The sequence below is a fragment of the Sinohyriopsis cumingii genome, unplaced genomic scaffold (genome assembly GCF_028554795.1).
Source record: "Sinohyriopsis cumingii isolate HCF-2022 unplaced genomic scaffold, ASM2855479v2 utg002073l, whole genome shotgun sequence".
In the NCBI taxonomy this organism is placed as follows: domain Eukaryota; kingdom Metazoa; phylum Mollusca; class Bivalvia; order Unionida; family Unionidae; genus Sinohyriopsis; species Sinohyriopsis cumingii.
The window spans coordinates 1-17,852 of record NW_028316122.1 but is presented as its reverse complement, the minus strand read 5'-3'; the positions used below and the strand labels follow the sequence as shown (position 1 = coordinate 17,852).

Genomic DNA, 17,852 nt, shown 5'->3' with positions numbered 1-17,852 from the left:
GATATGATTCGACCGGGGATCAAACCCATGACCTCCTGCATCTGAGGCGGACGTTCTAACCACTAGGCCACCAGAGCGGTCTCAACAAAATAGAGATTAGCTCCTACGCCATCAGACACGAGAGTTATAAAATGTGCTACATTTTGTTTATTTCTTCATTTGTGTGTGTTGTGTTTCCAAAACCTCTGGATGGATTTTCTTCTTGCATGGGATGAATCACTATTAAGCAAAGATCATTTACTCACCGAGATGCACCCCTACAACCTTGTCGTCATGGTAACTGTCATAATAAATTGGTTTTTAACTTTTGCTTCATGCTTTTTCATTTGCTGATATTTTCCATACCCCATGATAGATTTTCTTCTTTTTCCTGGTATAACAATCCAGGTGCCTTTCTTTTAAAACTGGTGACTTTTATAACCAGTATACTAAAAAACAAGCTCAACCCTTTACCCCCCCCCCCACATAGTGATAGCCATCAACAGACACTGCAGGCCTGGGCTTATTGAATGTTGTTCTGTGTAAGAACCAGAATTCCTTTCGACATGAACAACAACTAATTTGAAATGTTGTAGCAATAGGATCCATGTTTGACTTGGTTTCCATTGCTATTTTTCAGCTTTATGGGAGTCAGACTCTCATATGATCTGTGTGCAAACAGAGCACCACAACAATTACATTCCCTTTGGATACATATAACCATTTGCTCCATTAGGAAATCCCTTTCAGTGTTTAAACCATAACAGCCCTTATGAGATGTAGGAAAATTAATTACTAAATCAAGGAATTGCACAGTTATAATGGTAACTGTCATAATAAATTGGTTTTTAACTTTTTTAACATCACTATAGACCGCCGTATTGCAGACATCGTAGCGATATGACTGAAATTTTTTTAAAGCTACATTAAAAATCAAAATCACATCACATTACTATTTTGTTGAACAAATTACCTTGGCATGAAATGATAAAGAACAAGCATGATGAAAATCTAAGGAGGTTAGGGTAATATTAGCAAATGAAGCAACTTCATTAAAAAAATAATACAAATTCCTAGTAGCTATCATCAACTTCAGATGTTTGAAATGTCTGCTTTTGTATCTGCTTTTTAGATGATGTTACAACCTGGAGTCAAAATGATGCCACATTACTAGAGAGCTTTTGTAGGCGATCTTGTTGCTGCCACAACTGTTTATATGCAGTGGACTGGTTATTTATCTAGTCCATAAGTGACCATGTTTGGGACACATTATGTCAGCGAAATGAAGATGAAACTATCCCTGCTATCTGAAATGATTAGTCAGTTCCAACATGATCAACTCCACTAGGGGCTACAGAAAACAGAAAACAGTTTTGAGTCTCCCCTCCCCCCCTCCACTTTTTGGAAAGTTGGCAGGTATGAAACCTATCACAAAATCATATGAAATATCTGCTATATATTTTCATACAATAGTTAAATATCACTACCCTTACCAAGATGTCACGTGTTGTCACGTCATCAAAAAGTTCTTTCTGCTGAATGTACATCATTACATTCTTAAAATTAAGATCCTTCATCAGAACTGGCAGGCATCGATTCAGAACTTTCCGATGCAGTTTTTCTGAAAAAGACACGACTATATTTTTTGTTATTCATATTTGTTTAATTACGTATAAAATGAGACTTCATGTTAATATCACTACCACAAGAAACATCAACTTTTTCCTCAATATTGCTGTAGATTTTGCACTTTCATGATGTTAATAAACATGTCAGTGTAAAAACCTGTCACTTTTCTTGAGTCAGATTTGATTTTAAATTTTAAGTATCAAACAGATTAACGGTTGCAAGACACTAATTGTATTTTTAGTTAAGTGAAGTTTATTAAATAGCTGATCTTATGAAAATAATTACTGAAAATGCTAACAAAATTTTATAACACACTTGGTGACCCAAAATACAGGTGTAGCTGCATTCACTGAAGTTAAACACTATATCCAGCTGAAAGTCAAACACTGCAGTTACTCTTATAATAAGAGGCCCAAGTGAACCTGATTTTGCTCACCTGTTTGACATATAACTAACAGCTACATACATGTCAGTAGGGTGCTTTTTGGTGTCATTTATCCAATGAATATTTCTGAGTTTACAGGACCCTGGGAGATGAAAATAAAACGTATGTATTTGAGCACTACAGAATTGTCCAAACCTTTAATAGGCAGGATGTTACCTTGGCTTGCCACTTCCCCACTGGGTATATCCCTTGGCCTGGCATTTGCACTAGTGTCTAGAAAGAGAGAGAGATAAAGGGAGAAAAATGAAATACACTAACAAGAAAAAAAACGACATGTTCACAAATGCTCTCAATTTTGATCTGAAGAAGAATGATATATACAAATGTTAAAGTGATTTATCAAGGTAAAGATACAGAGGATATTTGCCTGAAACAAGTGAATAACGGATATATTTCATCGAGTGGATAAAAATCCGTTATTCACTCGTTTCAAGCAAATATTCTTTTTATTTTATTTTAGTTGGCTACCTAAAGTTTGTGACACAGTGAATTAGCAGATTTCTTATGGTAATGTCAGCTGTTTACCGTACATGTTCTGCTGTGCTATGTGTACCTGCGCACAAAATTAGTTCCACATCAGATTGATAAAAATTAACCGATATTTCCAGAATAACAAACTACAAGTTTCAAGGATAACAGACAGGGATTATTAATAATGACAATGACAGATCATAAGAAAAAAGTAGTTCACTGACAGAAAATCAAAGGGAGATAAGTATGTACTGAACTAAAAAAGTAGTGCCTGTAGTGAAAAAATAGTTATTTTTTCACTACAGTGAAATATCAATATTATTTGAATTAGAAAATCAAGTAAGTCGCTGCTTAGCATAAAAAATGAATTCCTGTCAAAATTGTCATCATAGCGATGAAATTATATCAAGAAGAAAAAAATTCACCTCTAATACAATGAACATTACAATACTGTCATGCATTTCTGTGCACCTAAGGTTTCAGTTGCCAATACTGAAGCAAAATACATACCGAATTTGACTGATTGACGAAATTAAAATACAGCAATGTTTACCATTTGAAAAGAGGCAATTGTCACCAGAATATTCTGTTCAAAACAATATTAGGTTAGTAAAGTTCAAGCGTTTATAAAAAAAACTATTACGTGGAAGAAAAACAAAAATGAATAGGATGCAATGTGTTTACACTGTATTGTTGATGAGGAAAAGTTACTACAGAATTTAGAAATATGCTATAAACCGGGGAATTTCTTGATAGCAAAATTTAAGTAAATTATGCTTCTCAGAGAATACTTACCCGATCACATTAACGTTAGGGATATAAGCCTGCTACCTCTCCAATCCAGCCCTACTAAAAGACAAAAATTCGTCTTTTCTGTATATCTCATATAGACCAAAGGGCAATAACTCTTGCCCCTTATCTCCCCTTGCCACCGCCAGGTGACACTAGTTTTTTAAGCTGAACGATATATATTATACAAGGATGCTCGCATAGCGGGGTGGTTGAGAGGGTTTTTAAGTAATGTGATCGGGTAAGTATTCTCCTTCAGATACGTTCTCCGATCACATTAACGTTAGGAGAATAGGTAATAGGAGGAGGGAATGCTGAGCATCCTACCTCCATTCGAGTACCTTCTAGGGAATGATGGCTGGATTCCCCATTTGAAAGATAACCCGTTCTCCTAATTTCATCAGCAACACAGCCTTCACTGGCAAATCCAGCGAAGCTGATAGGCTGTGCTGATTGTTTTAAATGGGTCTGGTGGTCATCTGGGCTGCCGACACCGGACCTACCAGATTCAAGGTTTGCCTCTGCGAAGCCAAATCTCTGAGATAAAAACTGGAGAAGGTTGACTCTGCATGCCAGCCAACAGCTTCTGTTATATCTCGGATCGAAACATTGCGTTCGAATGCAAGGCTCGCCGAGATTGCTCTAATCCATGAGCTGTAATCTTCATGAGGCGACTCTGATCTTGTGAGACCTCAGAGTATGCTGAGCGTATAACCCACTTCAGCCATGAAGCAAGGGCTTGTGGGGTGATATCTAGTTTACCAGCTTTGACTGGAAGAAAGAGGCGCTTACGTGTGTCCCAACACGCCTCTGTGCGTTTTAAATAGTGCTTGAGTGCACAAACAGCATCTTGCATGGCTGTTGCTCTTGACTTATCTATGGAAGAGAGCAAGCGAATGACGATTCTTTGATTGCCAATGGATGGTAACGTATTTTTGGCTACAAAGCCTGGTTGCGTCAGGAGGACCACCGAACCATCTGATTTGAACTGAAGAAAGTTCGGGTCATTGGAAAAGGCATGTAACTCGCTCACCCTGCATGCTGAAGCTAAGGCTATCAAGAAACATGTTTTGTATGATAGTAGCTTTAATGAAGTGTGGGCTAAAGGTTCAAATTTGTCTGAATTGAGCCATGTTAAAACCCAAGACAGATTCCATTTTGGAAACAGGGTGAGGGATTTTGGTCGATTGAAATCAAAATTGGCTAAAAGATCTGATAGATCTTTGTTATGCCCAATATCACACCTACCATGATGGCGGAATGTGTCTGATATCATGGAGTGGTAGCCTTTGATAGTAATTGGGGCCAACTGTTTCTCCTCGAAAAGCCAGAGAAAAAAGTTGGCCAGTTGAGGGATTGAGACACTCAAAGGGACGATGTTATTGATATGGCACCAGTCTCTGAAAACATGCCACTTTCCCTCGTAAGCCTTCAGAGTGGAGGGCCTTCTTGCTCTTGAGATTCTCTCCACAATTGAAGGTTTAAATTGTTTGTCTCGCAAGGCTGTCCAGACAAGAGCCAAGCGTGAAGAAGATGATGGTCCGGGCAGGGGTGGAACACCCGTGACCGCGGTTGTTTGAGCAGATTTGGGCTGGTTGGAATCTTCCTGGGTAGATCTATCTCTAGATCCAGTAGATCGGTGACCCAGGACTATATCCTTCTGAAAGGGCCAATCAGAATCATCCGACAGTTCTGACCCCTTAACCTCTGGATTATTTTTGGTACCAAAACCGTGGGAGGGTAGGCGAATGCCCACAACCCCTCCCAGCTGATTGACAGAGGGTCCACGGCCCAAGCCTCTGGGTCTGGAACCGGAGAGACGAAGATGGGCAACTTGCGATTCCACCTTGTCGCAAAAAGATCGATCGTCGGATGCCCCCAAAGTGTGCAAATCCGAAGAAAGACTGATTGATGGAGTGACCATTCCAGGTGAATGACCTGACCTTTCCTGGATAGAGTGTCGGCCAAGACATTGAGTCTGCTGGGAATGTGTCTGATTTGTACGTTGATGTGGAGGTTGTCGCACCAACGTAGAAACTGCCAGATCAGAATGCACAGGTCTGGTGATTTGGTACCCCCTTGCTTGAGGAGGTAAGTCACCACCACAGAGTCGTCTGACATAGTGAGGACAGTTTTTCCTGAGAGTTGATCCTTCCAGAAATGAAAGGCATTGATGACAGCCCTCATTTCTAAAAGGCTGATGTGGAGAGGCCTCTCCCCTGGCTCCCATGTGCCGCTGACTGTAGCAAAGTCCGGCAACAGGTGGGCACCCCAACCATAGGTACTGGCGTCGGTACATACCATTATCTCCGTCTGGGGCATCTCCAGAGGAATCCCCATGGACAGCCAACTGGGGCTGTGCCACTGATGCAGGAATGATCATATCTCGGGCGTGATCACTACTGTTTGATTGTGGGGACTTGAAAAGGGGCGCCATTGTGCCAGTAACGTCATTTGTAAGGGACGCATAAAAAGACGGCCAAGCAGGATCAAGTCCGCCGCCGCATTGAATAATCCGAATTCTCTCGCTGAAATCCATGTCCTGTTGGAAATGGACTTGACGAGTTCAACGATCCGGATTACACGAGTGCGAGGAAGCCGTACCAGATTCAGGTCGGTGAGAAACTCCATACCCAGATGGACAAAACGCTGGGATGGACGGAGATTGGACTTTTCCCAGTTCATGAGAAAGCCTAGATGATCTAAAAGTGCTAAAAGGTCGTTTCTGCCTTTGAGCAGAATAGAACTTACCATATGTTTCTGCAGGATGTTGTCCAAGTACACTGCCGTCCCTGTAGATGAAGTCGAACGGAACAGGGTGACGATGCAATCCATAACCTTGGTAAAAGCCCAAGGGCTGATGTTGAGGCCAAAGGGTAGGACCTGGAACTGATAAACCGCATCGCGGCAAGTGAATCGGAGAATTTTCCGTGACGCGGGGTGGATAGGGACATGAAAATATGCGTCGGTCATATCTAGACTGACGGCATACTCATCCCGGCGGATAGAAAGACGGATTGATCTCGCCGTTTCCATCTTGAATTTCAGTTGTAAAATGTATTGGTTGAGGCGACTCAGGTCGACGATCGGCCTCAACTTGCCGTTTGCCTTCTGGATAAGAAACAGCCTGGAATAAAACCCTGGCGATTGCGGTTTTTTCACAATCTCCACTGCCCATTTTTCTATGAGCGACCGTATCTCCTGTTGTAGAAAGGTATCCTTCTCCTGATCGGACAGTATGTCTGTGAAGAGGGGAGAGGAGGACAGGGGAGGGGGTTGGATAAATGAAATCCGAAGCCCCTCCAAAATGACCTGGATCACCCAATCGTTCTGAGGAAAAAAGGTGGTCCAGTGGTCCTGAAATTGCAGGAGGCGGCCGCCCACAGGTAGGCTGTCCGCGGGTGGTGGGGAGGGTATGTCAACTTTTAGAGTTAGGAGGCTTGAAGACGGAGAAACGTTTCTTACCGCCTCTGTATGGTTGCCTCCTAGCTTGATTAGACTGTTGTCTCCTGGCACTGGGTTGGGATCTATACTGCACATTTGATTTTAAGGATGCCTTGTCCCTGGTCTGCCAATCATCCCTCCACTGTGGCAGGGATTTTTCTAAACGCCTGCGAGGGTTGGGTGGCGAGTTGGAGGGGCAGTTCCTGAGCTGCCTGCTTCCGAACTTCTTCAATTTTTTTCTTCTAAAGAGTAAAGGCGACCCAAACATAGTCATCCGTAAAGCCAGAGTATGATGGGGCTTGAGCGACGTGGACAGCAGACATGCGTCACATCGTATCAGGTATAAGCTGGCAGAAGCAGTCAATGCATTAGCCATGGAATGGTGAGCTGCCCTGTTAATAACTCTAGAAATCTGGGCCGTCGCTTCCCCAAGCGTGGTCATTGTCGGATTTTTCTGCGAGTCAGAAAATGGCTAATGAAGCCAAGTCTAACATTGAAGACACAGCAACTATGTTCTGGACTAGCTTTGATGTGGCATGGAACACATTTTTGTCCACTTTGTGAAATAGTGGAGTGGACATGTGAACTGCTACCATATTTTTGTCCAGGGCCGGAAGATCCGTACTAAAGGCGTCTGAATGAGTTTTGTACCAGCGACACGAGAACGTCACTGGTACATGGTTTTCTGAAAAGAACGCCTTAGCAATCCCCGGATCACCTATTCGTCCTGATAGACGATCATTGATCTCCTTAAATTTTGCCGACTGGGGAAGGAGCCAGAAGGATGGCATCTCTTCCTCCCCGTCAAGATCTACAGACGCCTTAACTTTGTAGTCTTGAGTGGCAGCAGGAGGTGGAGGGCATTCTGAAGTTGCCAACACCCTATAAATTTCTTCCACTGCCGCCTTGAAGCCAAACTCAGTCCGTTCCATGGTTGGATCTGTGTACAGCTGATTTGCAGGAGTTTCGTCACCCTCACTGTGTGCCGAGTCGTGTTCTGGAATAGCTTGCATTTCTGGATAGAGCATACCAGGTGGCATAGATGACGCGATTCCGTCATCCTTGACACTGTCACTAACTCTCCCTTGTGGATAAGCCGTGAACATATGGACGGCCGGCCCTGCTGGCTGGTTTGTCTGGCTTGTGGTCGGCCTGAATGTTGGCGACGGTCCTGCTATCGCCGGTACCGGCTGCTCCAATGGCCTGGCCGGACGGACAGATTTCTCACTAAATTCTCTGCCATAGTATTGGTATGTTGCCGGCAGTACAGCTTGACGGGCAGATTTATCACTAAGATCCCCATAAATCATATTTGGTCGGACCGTTTTAGCAATAGGGTCCCCATGCTGGGACAGCTGGACGACCGGTGACATAGAGGTTGTATAACGAAATGGATCCAATGGATCCAGTAAAAAACCCATGCATCCTGACTTACAGGCCCGAAGGCCATGCATGGACATGCGGGGGGAATTACGCCTGCTGGACAGCCTAAAATTGGGGAAACATTCCCCCAAAGAGTCAGAAAAAGCCGTGGAAGCGAGCGAGGGAAATAAGGGTAATAGCTGCGTCGTCGTTTCCTGGACCAAACAATGCATCTGTTCAAAGGTGGACTGTTGTACCCTGTCAACATTATTTTCCTCCATTGCCGTTGATGTTACTGTGACTGACGGTTGCAAATGACGAACTTTAGGTGGAGGGGGGACCCCAACGTCCCCCACAAGACTCGCAATGGAGGCTGTCTTCGGATGTATACTGAGGACATCAGTGCTATCTTTCTTCGACTTATTCCATCTATCCCTCCCTTTTGCTGCCTTCTGGACTACATCAGCCCACATTTGCTTTCTCCAAGTATTACACACGCTGCATGGTATAGATGATGTACACTTGGTACATACAATACAAGAGTCATGGTTGTCTTCTTTTGCTTTGAACTTTTTGCATTTCATTCATTTAGTTGACATTTCTACTGAAACAACACAAGAAAAGAAAACAAAGCACAATTTAGCAATTCAGCATGTTATTAATTCGCTAATACCACAACCGTTACTATCGGAGTAAGCGAAATTAGTGTCGCGATAACTCGTAATTGACAACACCAGTTCAGCGATAGCATGTGCAACATGGTCTTCAGTAGACGAAATCCATAAGGGTGACAAAGTCACTCAATTTTGAAAAAAATTTTTAAAATCATGTATACAACCTGTAGAAGAACGATTGTCCAATGCAATAGATCCAAATTTAACTTCGGATGGTCCAATTTAATGCTAAGATGGCTTGGATTGTTTGGAGGTATAATGTACGTGTTATTAGTACAAGCGAAGCTTAAAAACTAGTGACACCTGGCGGTGGCAAGGGGGGTAAGGGGCAAGAGTTATTGCCCTTTGGTCTATATGAGATAGACAGAAAAGATGAATTTTCGTCTTTTAGTAGGGCCGGTTTCGAGAGGTAGCAGGCTTATATCCTTAACATTAATGTAACGGGGAACGAATTTAAGGAGAAATTTATGTTCTAGTGGCAAGTTGATGCATTGGGTAGCAGACGATTTTGTATGTGTGGGACAATTTCTTGCAAAATTGGAAACTTGGATTAAAATGCAGTATTGTTTTAAGGTATATATTTCCATCTTTTATATAATGTATTTATTTGTATGATTTTAAAATATGCATAGTAAATTGGATTTTCTGGGTTTCAGGTTCAAGAAGGTCATGTTTGTTGTTGTTGTTGTGTTTAACGCCATTTTTCAGCACACGATAGGCTATAAATGGCAGCCAGTATTAACAGTGGAGGAAGAACGCGGGAAAACCCTGGAAAGAACCACCGACCCACGAGAAGCTACTGGCAAGCTTTCTCACATATCCACATTAGCCGAATCCGATACTCAAACCCACATGGACAGAGGTGATATGGCAGTGATCCGTAACGGAGAGTGCTTTAGACCACTCGGCCACTTGGGGCCCCAAGGTCATAGAGTGGGTCTTCATGTTGGCATTTAGAAATCACATTTTTATATGCATTTTGAGTCGAAATGCATAATATTTTTGTACAATTTATGAATATCACTTTCCTTAATTAAAGTATGATTGTTCTTCCTCGATACAAATGGAAATTTTGAACAAAAATAACAAGTGATTCATTGTTTTCAGAAATGATGTATCATTACGCAGAATTACCTGACACGCAGAATTAGCCAACACAGTGGTACATATACATGTGTGTATGCTAAAGGAAACAGGTCAAGTACATGCTGAGATAGCTGTGAACCAACCCTTTGTGGAAATGCCATTAAGAATTGAATTATGGAAGACTACTACTCTCGTCAATATAAAAATACATTAAGAAATGAATGAACCATAATGAAAAAAAACATAGTCATCCGTAAAGCCAGAGTATGATGGGGCTTGAGCGACGTGGACAGCAGACATGCGTCACATCGTATCAGGTCTAAGCTGGCAGAAGCAGTCAACGCATTAGCCATGGAATGGTGAGCTGCCCTGTTAATAACTCTATAAATCTGTGCCGTCGCTTCCCCAAGCGTGGTCATTGTCGGATTTTTCTGCGAGTCAGAAAATGACTAATGAAGCCAAGTCTAACATTGAAGACACAGCGACTACATTCTGGACTAGCTTTGACGTGGCATGAAACACATTTCTGTCCACTTTGTAAAACAGTGGAGTGGACATGTGAACTGCTACCATATTTTTGTCCAGGGCCGGAAGATCCGTACTGAAGGCGTCTGAATGAGTTTTGTACCAGCGACACAAGAATGTCACTGGTACATGGTTTTCTGAAAAGAACGCCTTAGCAATCCCCGGATCACCTATTCGTCCTGATAGACGATCATTGATCTCCTTAAATTTTGCCGACTGGGGAAGGAGCCAGAAGGATGGCATCTCTTCCTCCCCGTCAAGATCTACAGACGCCTTAACTTTGTAGTCTTGAGTGGCAGCAGGAGGTGGAGGGCATTCTGAAGTTGCCAACACCCTACAAATTTCTTCCACTGCCGCCTTGAAGCCAAACTCAGTCCGTTCCATGGTTGGATCTGTGTACAGCTGATTTGCAGGAGTTTCGTCACCCTCACTGTGTGCCGAGTCGTGTTCTGGAATAGCTTGCATTTCTGGATAGAGCATACCAGGTGGCATAGATGACGCGATTCCATCATCCTTGACACTGTCACTAACTCTCCCTTGTGGATAAGCCGTGAACATATGGACGGCCGGCCCTGCTGGCTGGTTTGTCTGGCTTGTGGTCGGCCTGAATGTTGGCGACGGTCCTGCTATCACCGGTACCGGCTGCTCCAATGGCCTGGCTGGACGGACAGATTTCTCACTAAATTCTCTGCCATAGTATTGGTATGTTGCCGGCAGTACAGCTTGACGGGCAGATTTATCACTAAGATCCCCATAAATCATATTTGGTCGGACCGTTTTAGCAATAGGGTCCCCATGCTGGGACAGCTGGACGGCCGGTGACATAGAGGTTGTATAATGAATTGGATCCGATGGATCCAGTAAAAAACCCATGCATCCTGACTTACAGGCCCAAAGGCCATGCATGGACATGCGGGGGGAATTACGCCTGCTGGACAGCCTAAAATTGGGGAAACATTCCCCCAAAGAGTCAGAAAAAGCCGTGGAAGCGAGTGAGGGAAATAAGGGTAATAGCTGCGTCGTCGTTTCCTGGACCAAACAATGCATCTGTTCAAAGGTGGACTGTTGTACCCTGTCAACATTATTTTCCTCCATTGCCGTTGATGTTACTGTGGCTGACGGTTGCAAATGACGAACTTTAGGTGGAGGGGGGATAGCTGAGATAGCTGTGAACCAACCCTGTGTGGAAATGCCATTAAGAATTGAATTATGGAAGACTACTACTCTCGTCAATATAAAAATACATTAAGAAATGAATGAACCATAATGAAAAAAAACATGTGCTATTAGGAAGGAATGATTGCATCATCTTCCCATAAATGACATGCAATTATAAAAAGAACAACTCACTGAATCTTAATGACATCAAAGGTGTGCCATTAAAAATGAATGACAAGGCTCTGTTTGCTGCAAGAATAAATTATTGCACATGTGCATACACTGATTCCAGTAGTATTGATGCCTCTATTTGTTAGATTGTTTACATATTATGAACATTAGGCAACTTAAAAATTCAATTCCAATCTTACCTTGACTTGTGGTCCCTTGGTCTGTATTGCCAGTTTGGACTAAATAAAGTAAATAAAGAGAAAATAAAATATAAAACAAAGGATGTAATCTTTGAAACACAGTCTTTTGAATATATACACAAATATGTATTTTCCCTCTCACAATATATATATATATATATATATATATATATATATATATATATATATATATATATATATATATATAGAGAGAGAGAGAGAGAGAGAGAGAGAGACAGAGGGAGGTGCGGGGGGGAGGGGGGATAAAACAATGATTACCTGGACCCATTGGGACATAAATTTTGTCAAGATAATCTGATATCCCATTTGGTCAAATTATTATTAATTAAATCTTGCCATGTACAAGATCCAACAATTTCTTGTAGCATTTAGACAAGCTTCTTTTCAAAGTTTAAGAGATGTCGACTAAGTTCAGAGCATAGCATTTAACAGTGATTTTATACTTTTATAAGGTCCCTCTCAAGACAGGACACCCTGATTAGAGACAACAATACCAGCAGGCATCTGTGACAATTTATATTAATACACAAGACTTGTATATTAATATCATAGCAAATGTATGGTTATATTAGGTTTCTATACAAACTAACACCTCTTACAAGGTCATATATTTTCTTAGATAATGGGTGATTTAAAAAATGGAGATTAGTGGTATATTGTACACATGTCTTAAACGACATGCAATTAAAATGATAAAATAGCTACATTCAAATCAATCTTGCTTTAAAGTAAAATTTCAAAGTCAGTCTGAACACCAAACAACCTGGCACAACATTGTTTTATCTGGTCTGGATTTCACCAAATGAACTTATATCTATAGTAAAACAATCCCATTGGCTGAAATTTAAGTCTGACATAATGCTGACCAATCAAATGTCTGGACTTAATTTCAGGAATTATATTGTTGAAATAGTAGCCTGGATTGTTTGCATAATTTGAGATAGTTCCCATGTATCTGAGAATCTCGTATAGCAATTTTAGGAAAGTTCAATCACATCTTTCTTGTTTTTGTTTTGCATGAAGCCACAATCTTTAAATCCATATCAAATAATATATTTATCTATATGGTTGAAATCGATCTGAGGCAAACAAGATAAGGGAAGATCATGCTGAATTTTAAAACACAAATGTAAATAATTCTAATTTTATTCTAGAAAATTTCAGAATTTATAAATAAGTGTATATAGTAAAATTAAAAATCATTTTTAATCAATTTTCAACAACTACACATTTCTAAACAATAAATATAGAATTGGCCTATTTTATATCAGTGACACATTAATGCCCACAAATTTAAATTTCATTAATCAGGTGTCAAATGACTAAGAATATCATGCGATTCCAATCTTACCATGAATCAAGGCCTCTGTAGTAACAGGATCATCAGTTGTGTCTGAGAAATGAGATAAAGAACATATAAAACAAAGGCAATACTCTTTGGAACATGATCTTTTATATGTGATTTTATATTACAATTTGCTCTCTCTCACTCTAAGTATATATATATATATATATATATATATATATATATATATGTATTCTCACCACACACACACACACACACACATATGTATTCTCTCACTCACCGTTTATAAACAACACCAACACATAGAATGTGTCACCAGTTTTGCTTTAATGCTTCATCAGTCTGAATTCAAACTCAATTCAATATCATTGCTTACTTCATTAAATACATTCTGTTTCTAAGTGATCAATGAAAAAAACAATATGACATAAACAAAATGACATCATAGCTTACATTTGTAACCTAACTGTCTTATACTTTAATGAATAATTGACATGGAGATATGCATATACAGCACAGATTAATTATATTTTAATACATAAAAATATACATAAAACTGGATATTAAAGATACATATATCTCTATTGGTAACTATCTCTAAAAAACAATTAAAATGGGATATCATGCTACATGTCTGCGGCATGATGCTCCAGTGCTAGACATCACTATAAACTGCCACACTGCAGACATCGTAGCAATATGACTGAATTTTTTAAACGCTACGTTAAAAATCAAAATCACAGCATCACAAGATTTGCAAATTAACTCTTATGCTATTCTTATGCAACAGTCTTTTTTTTAGAATAGTCTCAAATTTATGTTATGAGTGGAAATAGAGAGATGATAATAAAAGTGACAAACAGAACATTTTATTTCTTTATTTTTAATTTTAATGTACCTGAAAAGCAAACTCGATATATAGGCAAGTGTAAGATTTAATTACATGGGGAAAAAAGTGTAATGATTATGCCAAAGCATAATGATTGGCATGTATGAAAAAATAGAACTGTGAATGATGCAATAACATAGGTATTATGGATGGTCAAAATAAACACTGTGTGGTCTTGTGAACACATGTATCCAAAGAGTTTTATCACACCTGTGCTGGTAAGTGATTAACCATCATCACCTGTGGCCCAGTGGTTAGACCATCCGCTGCCGATTCATCCCAAAGAATTATAAAAATGGTACTAACAGCTGCCTTGCTAGGTGCTCATCATTAAGAGGTTAGAGTTAGGACCGGTCAGCCTGGTGTCAGGATAATGTGACTGGGTGGGACAAGATGGGGGCATAAAACAATGATTACATGGCAGTGTTTCCCTTTACGCACATTTGTGCATCAGGGACGCACACTGGAAAAAACTGACACACACATTTTGTTGCCGTGCGTTTTTTTGACGCAAGGGATTCACATAATGCAATCAGGATTTTTTATTTAATATCCAATGTGTTGGATGAAGGGTGACATCGTGTATACTTCGAGCATAGATATTGACTGGTTCCCTGCTTTGTTTACTTCCTGTGTTGGGCTCCTCTATTCGTATAGCGGAGTGGAACGCAGGGAACATACGAAATAAAGAACCAGACTAGCATAGGCAATGTTATGATGGAGTAGCTTCCCCTATTCTCGCGAGCTCTCACGCGATTTCCATTGAGCTCAGCAAGATGTCATCTTGATGTTTAACCTCAATGCTTGTTGCACTAGAAAGTGATGTCCAGATTAAAACATCGTGCACTAAAAATCATTAGTGAAGAAAGTGAAAGAAGCAGAACACAAAAGAGTAACTGTGGATCTAACTTTAATGAAAAATGGAGAAAATAATTCCCTTGACTGGAATACGGCACATCCATTAGGATTACTGGAGTGACTTCTGATAGCATGATTGCGAAGACTGCAGAAGTGAATAATCCTTTCGTGACAGGGTTTAAGAATTTTAACAAATCTGCCCTCGTTCGCCACAAGATATCTGGAGAACACATTATAACCCAAGACAGTCTTTTACAACAAAGAAATCAGTAAACTTGCCGAGACAAATGCCTTTATTTGGATTACAGTCAGGGGGTCATTGCAGATTTTGTTGGTTTTTAACTTTGCTGCAATAAAAGAAAGACCTAAAAGTTCAAGTGTAACTTATTAGAAACAAGATGAATCATTAGCCTCCTTCATTTTTGGATAAATTTGTTCTAGGACGAAGTACAATGAAACCGATGATAGTACACATTTTATGGCAGGCAGTAAATTGACTGCCATTCTGTTAAAAAGATTTATTAGGCTTTCTGTATTGGCCTGTATGTAATAAGATTATAAGGAGACTGTTAAAAGTATGATTTTAAATGAAAAATTAACTAATAAAATTATTCTTTGAATGGACAATGCATTTGTTTGTTAACTGTGCATGTTGGTTTATTTGTATGTTTAGAGAGAGAGAATGTTGTGCAAGTTACAATATCCTATTTCAAGCTGAAAAAGTACGAGTTGGATGAAAATTTGTCTATATTTTTGACCCCCACATTTTTTATGTGACCCCCAGTTCTGACACCAAGGTTTTTTTTTTTTTACCCTCGGTTTTACACCCCTGGGGGATACACTGACATGGACCCATTGGTCCACTTGCCAAAAACATGCTTGACCCCCATTTTGAAAATTACCCAGGGTCCTAATTCTTTAAAGATTTTGTAGCAGGAAGCCAAAATCTTAAATCCATATAACAAATATACTGGAAATTCATCACATGATTAAAATCAACCTGTAGCATATAAGAAATGGGAAATCAGGATGAATCATTTTAAAAATTTCAATAATTCCAATTTTATTCTAGAAAATTTCAAACACAGGTCCAGGATTAATTTTTTGTAGTTTTATGATTTGAAGGGGCAGACCTTATAACTGTTTATATTTGCAAATTATTACTGAAAAATCAGACAAATTTATGATGATCAAATATTGTAGGGACACATTTTTTTTACCTTAACTCCCAATCTTCATGGTGTATTAACTTTGTGGATATCTTTTTTCTAAGCTAAATACAAGTATTACATTCTCCATGACCATTTCTGATTTTACCCACTGGGATGAAAATAAAATCTATGCATATCAACACTACAGAATTTTCCAAGTCTTTAATAGGCAGGATGTTACCTTGTCTTGGCCCTTCCCTTGAAGCAGCATTTTCATTAGTGCCTAGAAAGTGAGACAAAGAGATATACGTTAACAGGAAAGAATGACACGTTTTTGAGGATACTCAATTAATGAAATTTAGATTTGAAAGCATACAAGAAAATGCTGAACCAATGAAACCACATAAGATATTTTAACTCTGTCAAAGTATAATCATATAAATATGAAATGATACCAAGGAAAATCCACTTTTGATACAAATTACATTACAAATAAATGTATGCATACTAAATAAATGTATGCATACTAAATAAATGTACGCATACTAAAGGAAAAAGGTCAAGTGCAGGCAGAGATAGCTGTGTGTGTGTGATTTTAATGTAGCTTTAACAAATTTTCATTATATCACTATGATGTCTGCAGTGTGGCAGTTAATAGTGATGTCTAGCATTGAGATATCATGCTGCAGCAGACATGTAGCATGATGTCCCCGTGCAGTCACATTATCCTGACACCAGGCCGACCAGTCCTAACACAAACCTCTTAACACTGAGCGCCAAGCAAGACAGCTGTTAATACCATTTTTACAAATCTTTGGTATGACTCGGAAGGGGTTCAAACCAGTGACCTCTCAGATCCGAGACAGACACTCTAACTGGAGCAGTCCGAAAGAGGTCAAGTACAAGCAGAGATAGCTGTAAACAAACCTTTGTGGATATGACGTTAAGAATTGAATTACAGAAGGATACATCTCTGTTTAATATAAAGAAACATTAAAGAATGATTGAATCAAAACAAAACAAATGATTTGGAATTAAAAAAGTTTAACAAGCTCTGCTTGCTACAAGATTAGGAACAAATTACTGAACATATGCACACATTGATTCCAATAGTATTCATGTCTCTATCTGTTAAACTTCTAAAAATATTATATAAATTAGGCAATTGGAATTGCTCATATATGATGGACATGTCGGCCAGGAAATAAAATATGCAAACTGGACACTGGAAATTTGCGCTAAAAAACTATATTCAGGCATGAAAAAATTATACTTTAAATTTATCTCTATGATTGAAATCTACCTGTAGCAAATAAAGACAAGGGAAGATCATAATGATGAGTTTTAAAAATTTCAATAATTCCTATTTTATTTAATTTAAATTTCAGGTACAGATTCAGGACTAATTTTGTGAAGTTTTATGATTTCAATGGAAAAGCCTTGATATTTGCAAATTATTAATGAAATGACAGAATAATTTATGGGGAAAAGTTTTTTTACATTTTACCTTAACTCCCAACACTACATAATTAATCTTAATGGTGAATTTATTTTGTGGAGATCTGTTACAGATAGCAAAATACTCATATTTTAAATTCTAATATTTCTAATTTTACTGTAATCTGGGAGATAAAAATAAACTCCAGGCATATGAGAGCTAAAGAATTGTCCAAGTATTAAGTATGTAATAGGCA

The 17,852-nt window shown here is 39.4% G+C and overlaps 1 protein-coding gene and 1 long non-coding RNA gene across 3 annotated transcripts in view; one reads left to right on the top strand and one right to left on the bottom strand.

Moving 5' to 3' along the window:
* Positions 1 to 10,118, top strand: part of LOC149771189 (uncharacterized) — a 31,583-nt gene extending 21,465 nt beyond the window's left edge. The window contains exons 3-4 of the long non-coding RNA XR_016418398.1: positions 1,112 to 1,395; positions 9,901 to 10,118. This is a non-coding gene — a long non-coding RNA (uncharacterized LOC149771189). The remainder of the gene's footprint in view (positions 1 to 1,111; positions 1,396 to 9,900) is intronic.
* LOC149771188 (uncharacterized) overlaps positions 1 to 17,793 on the bottom strand; it is a 28,536-nt gene extending 10,743 nt beyond the window's left edge. The window contains exons 1-5 of one of the 2 annotated variants that reach the window (XM_089948752.1): positions 16,400 to 17,793; positions 13,306 to 13,347; positions 11,934 to 11,972; positions 2,189 to 2,266; positions 1,473 to 1,600 (exon numbers count right to left, since the gene is read on the bottom strand). In XM_089948752.1, coding sequence (XP_089804878.1) covers positions 1,473 to 1,556 — 84 coding nt within the window. In that variant the 5' untranslated portion in view covers positions 1,557 to 1,600; positions 2,189 to 2,266; positions 11,934 to 11,972; positions 13,306 to 13,347; positions 16,400 to 17,793. The remainder of the gene's footprint in view (positions 1 to 1,472; positions 1,601 to 2,188; positions 2,267 to 11,933; positions 11,973 to 13,305; positions 13,348 to 16,399) is intronic. The other variant, XM_089948751.1, reaches the window with a different exon arrangement.
* Between the last annotated feature and the right edge of the window lie 59 nt (positions 17,794 to 17,852).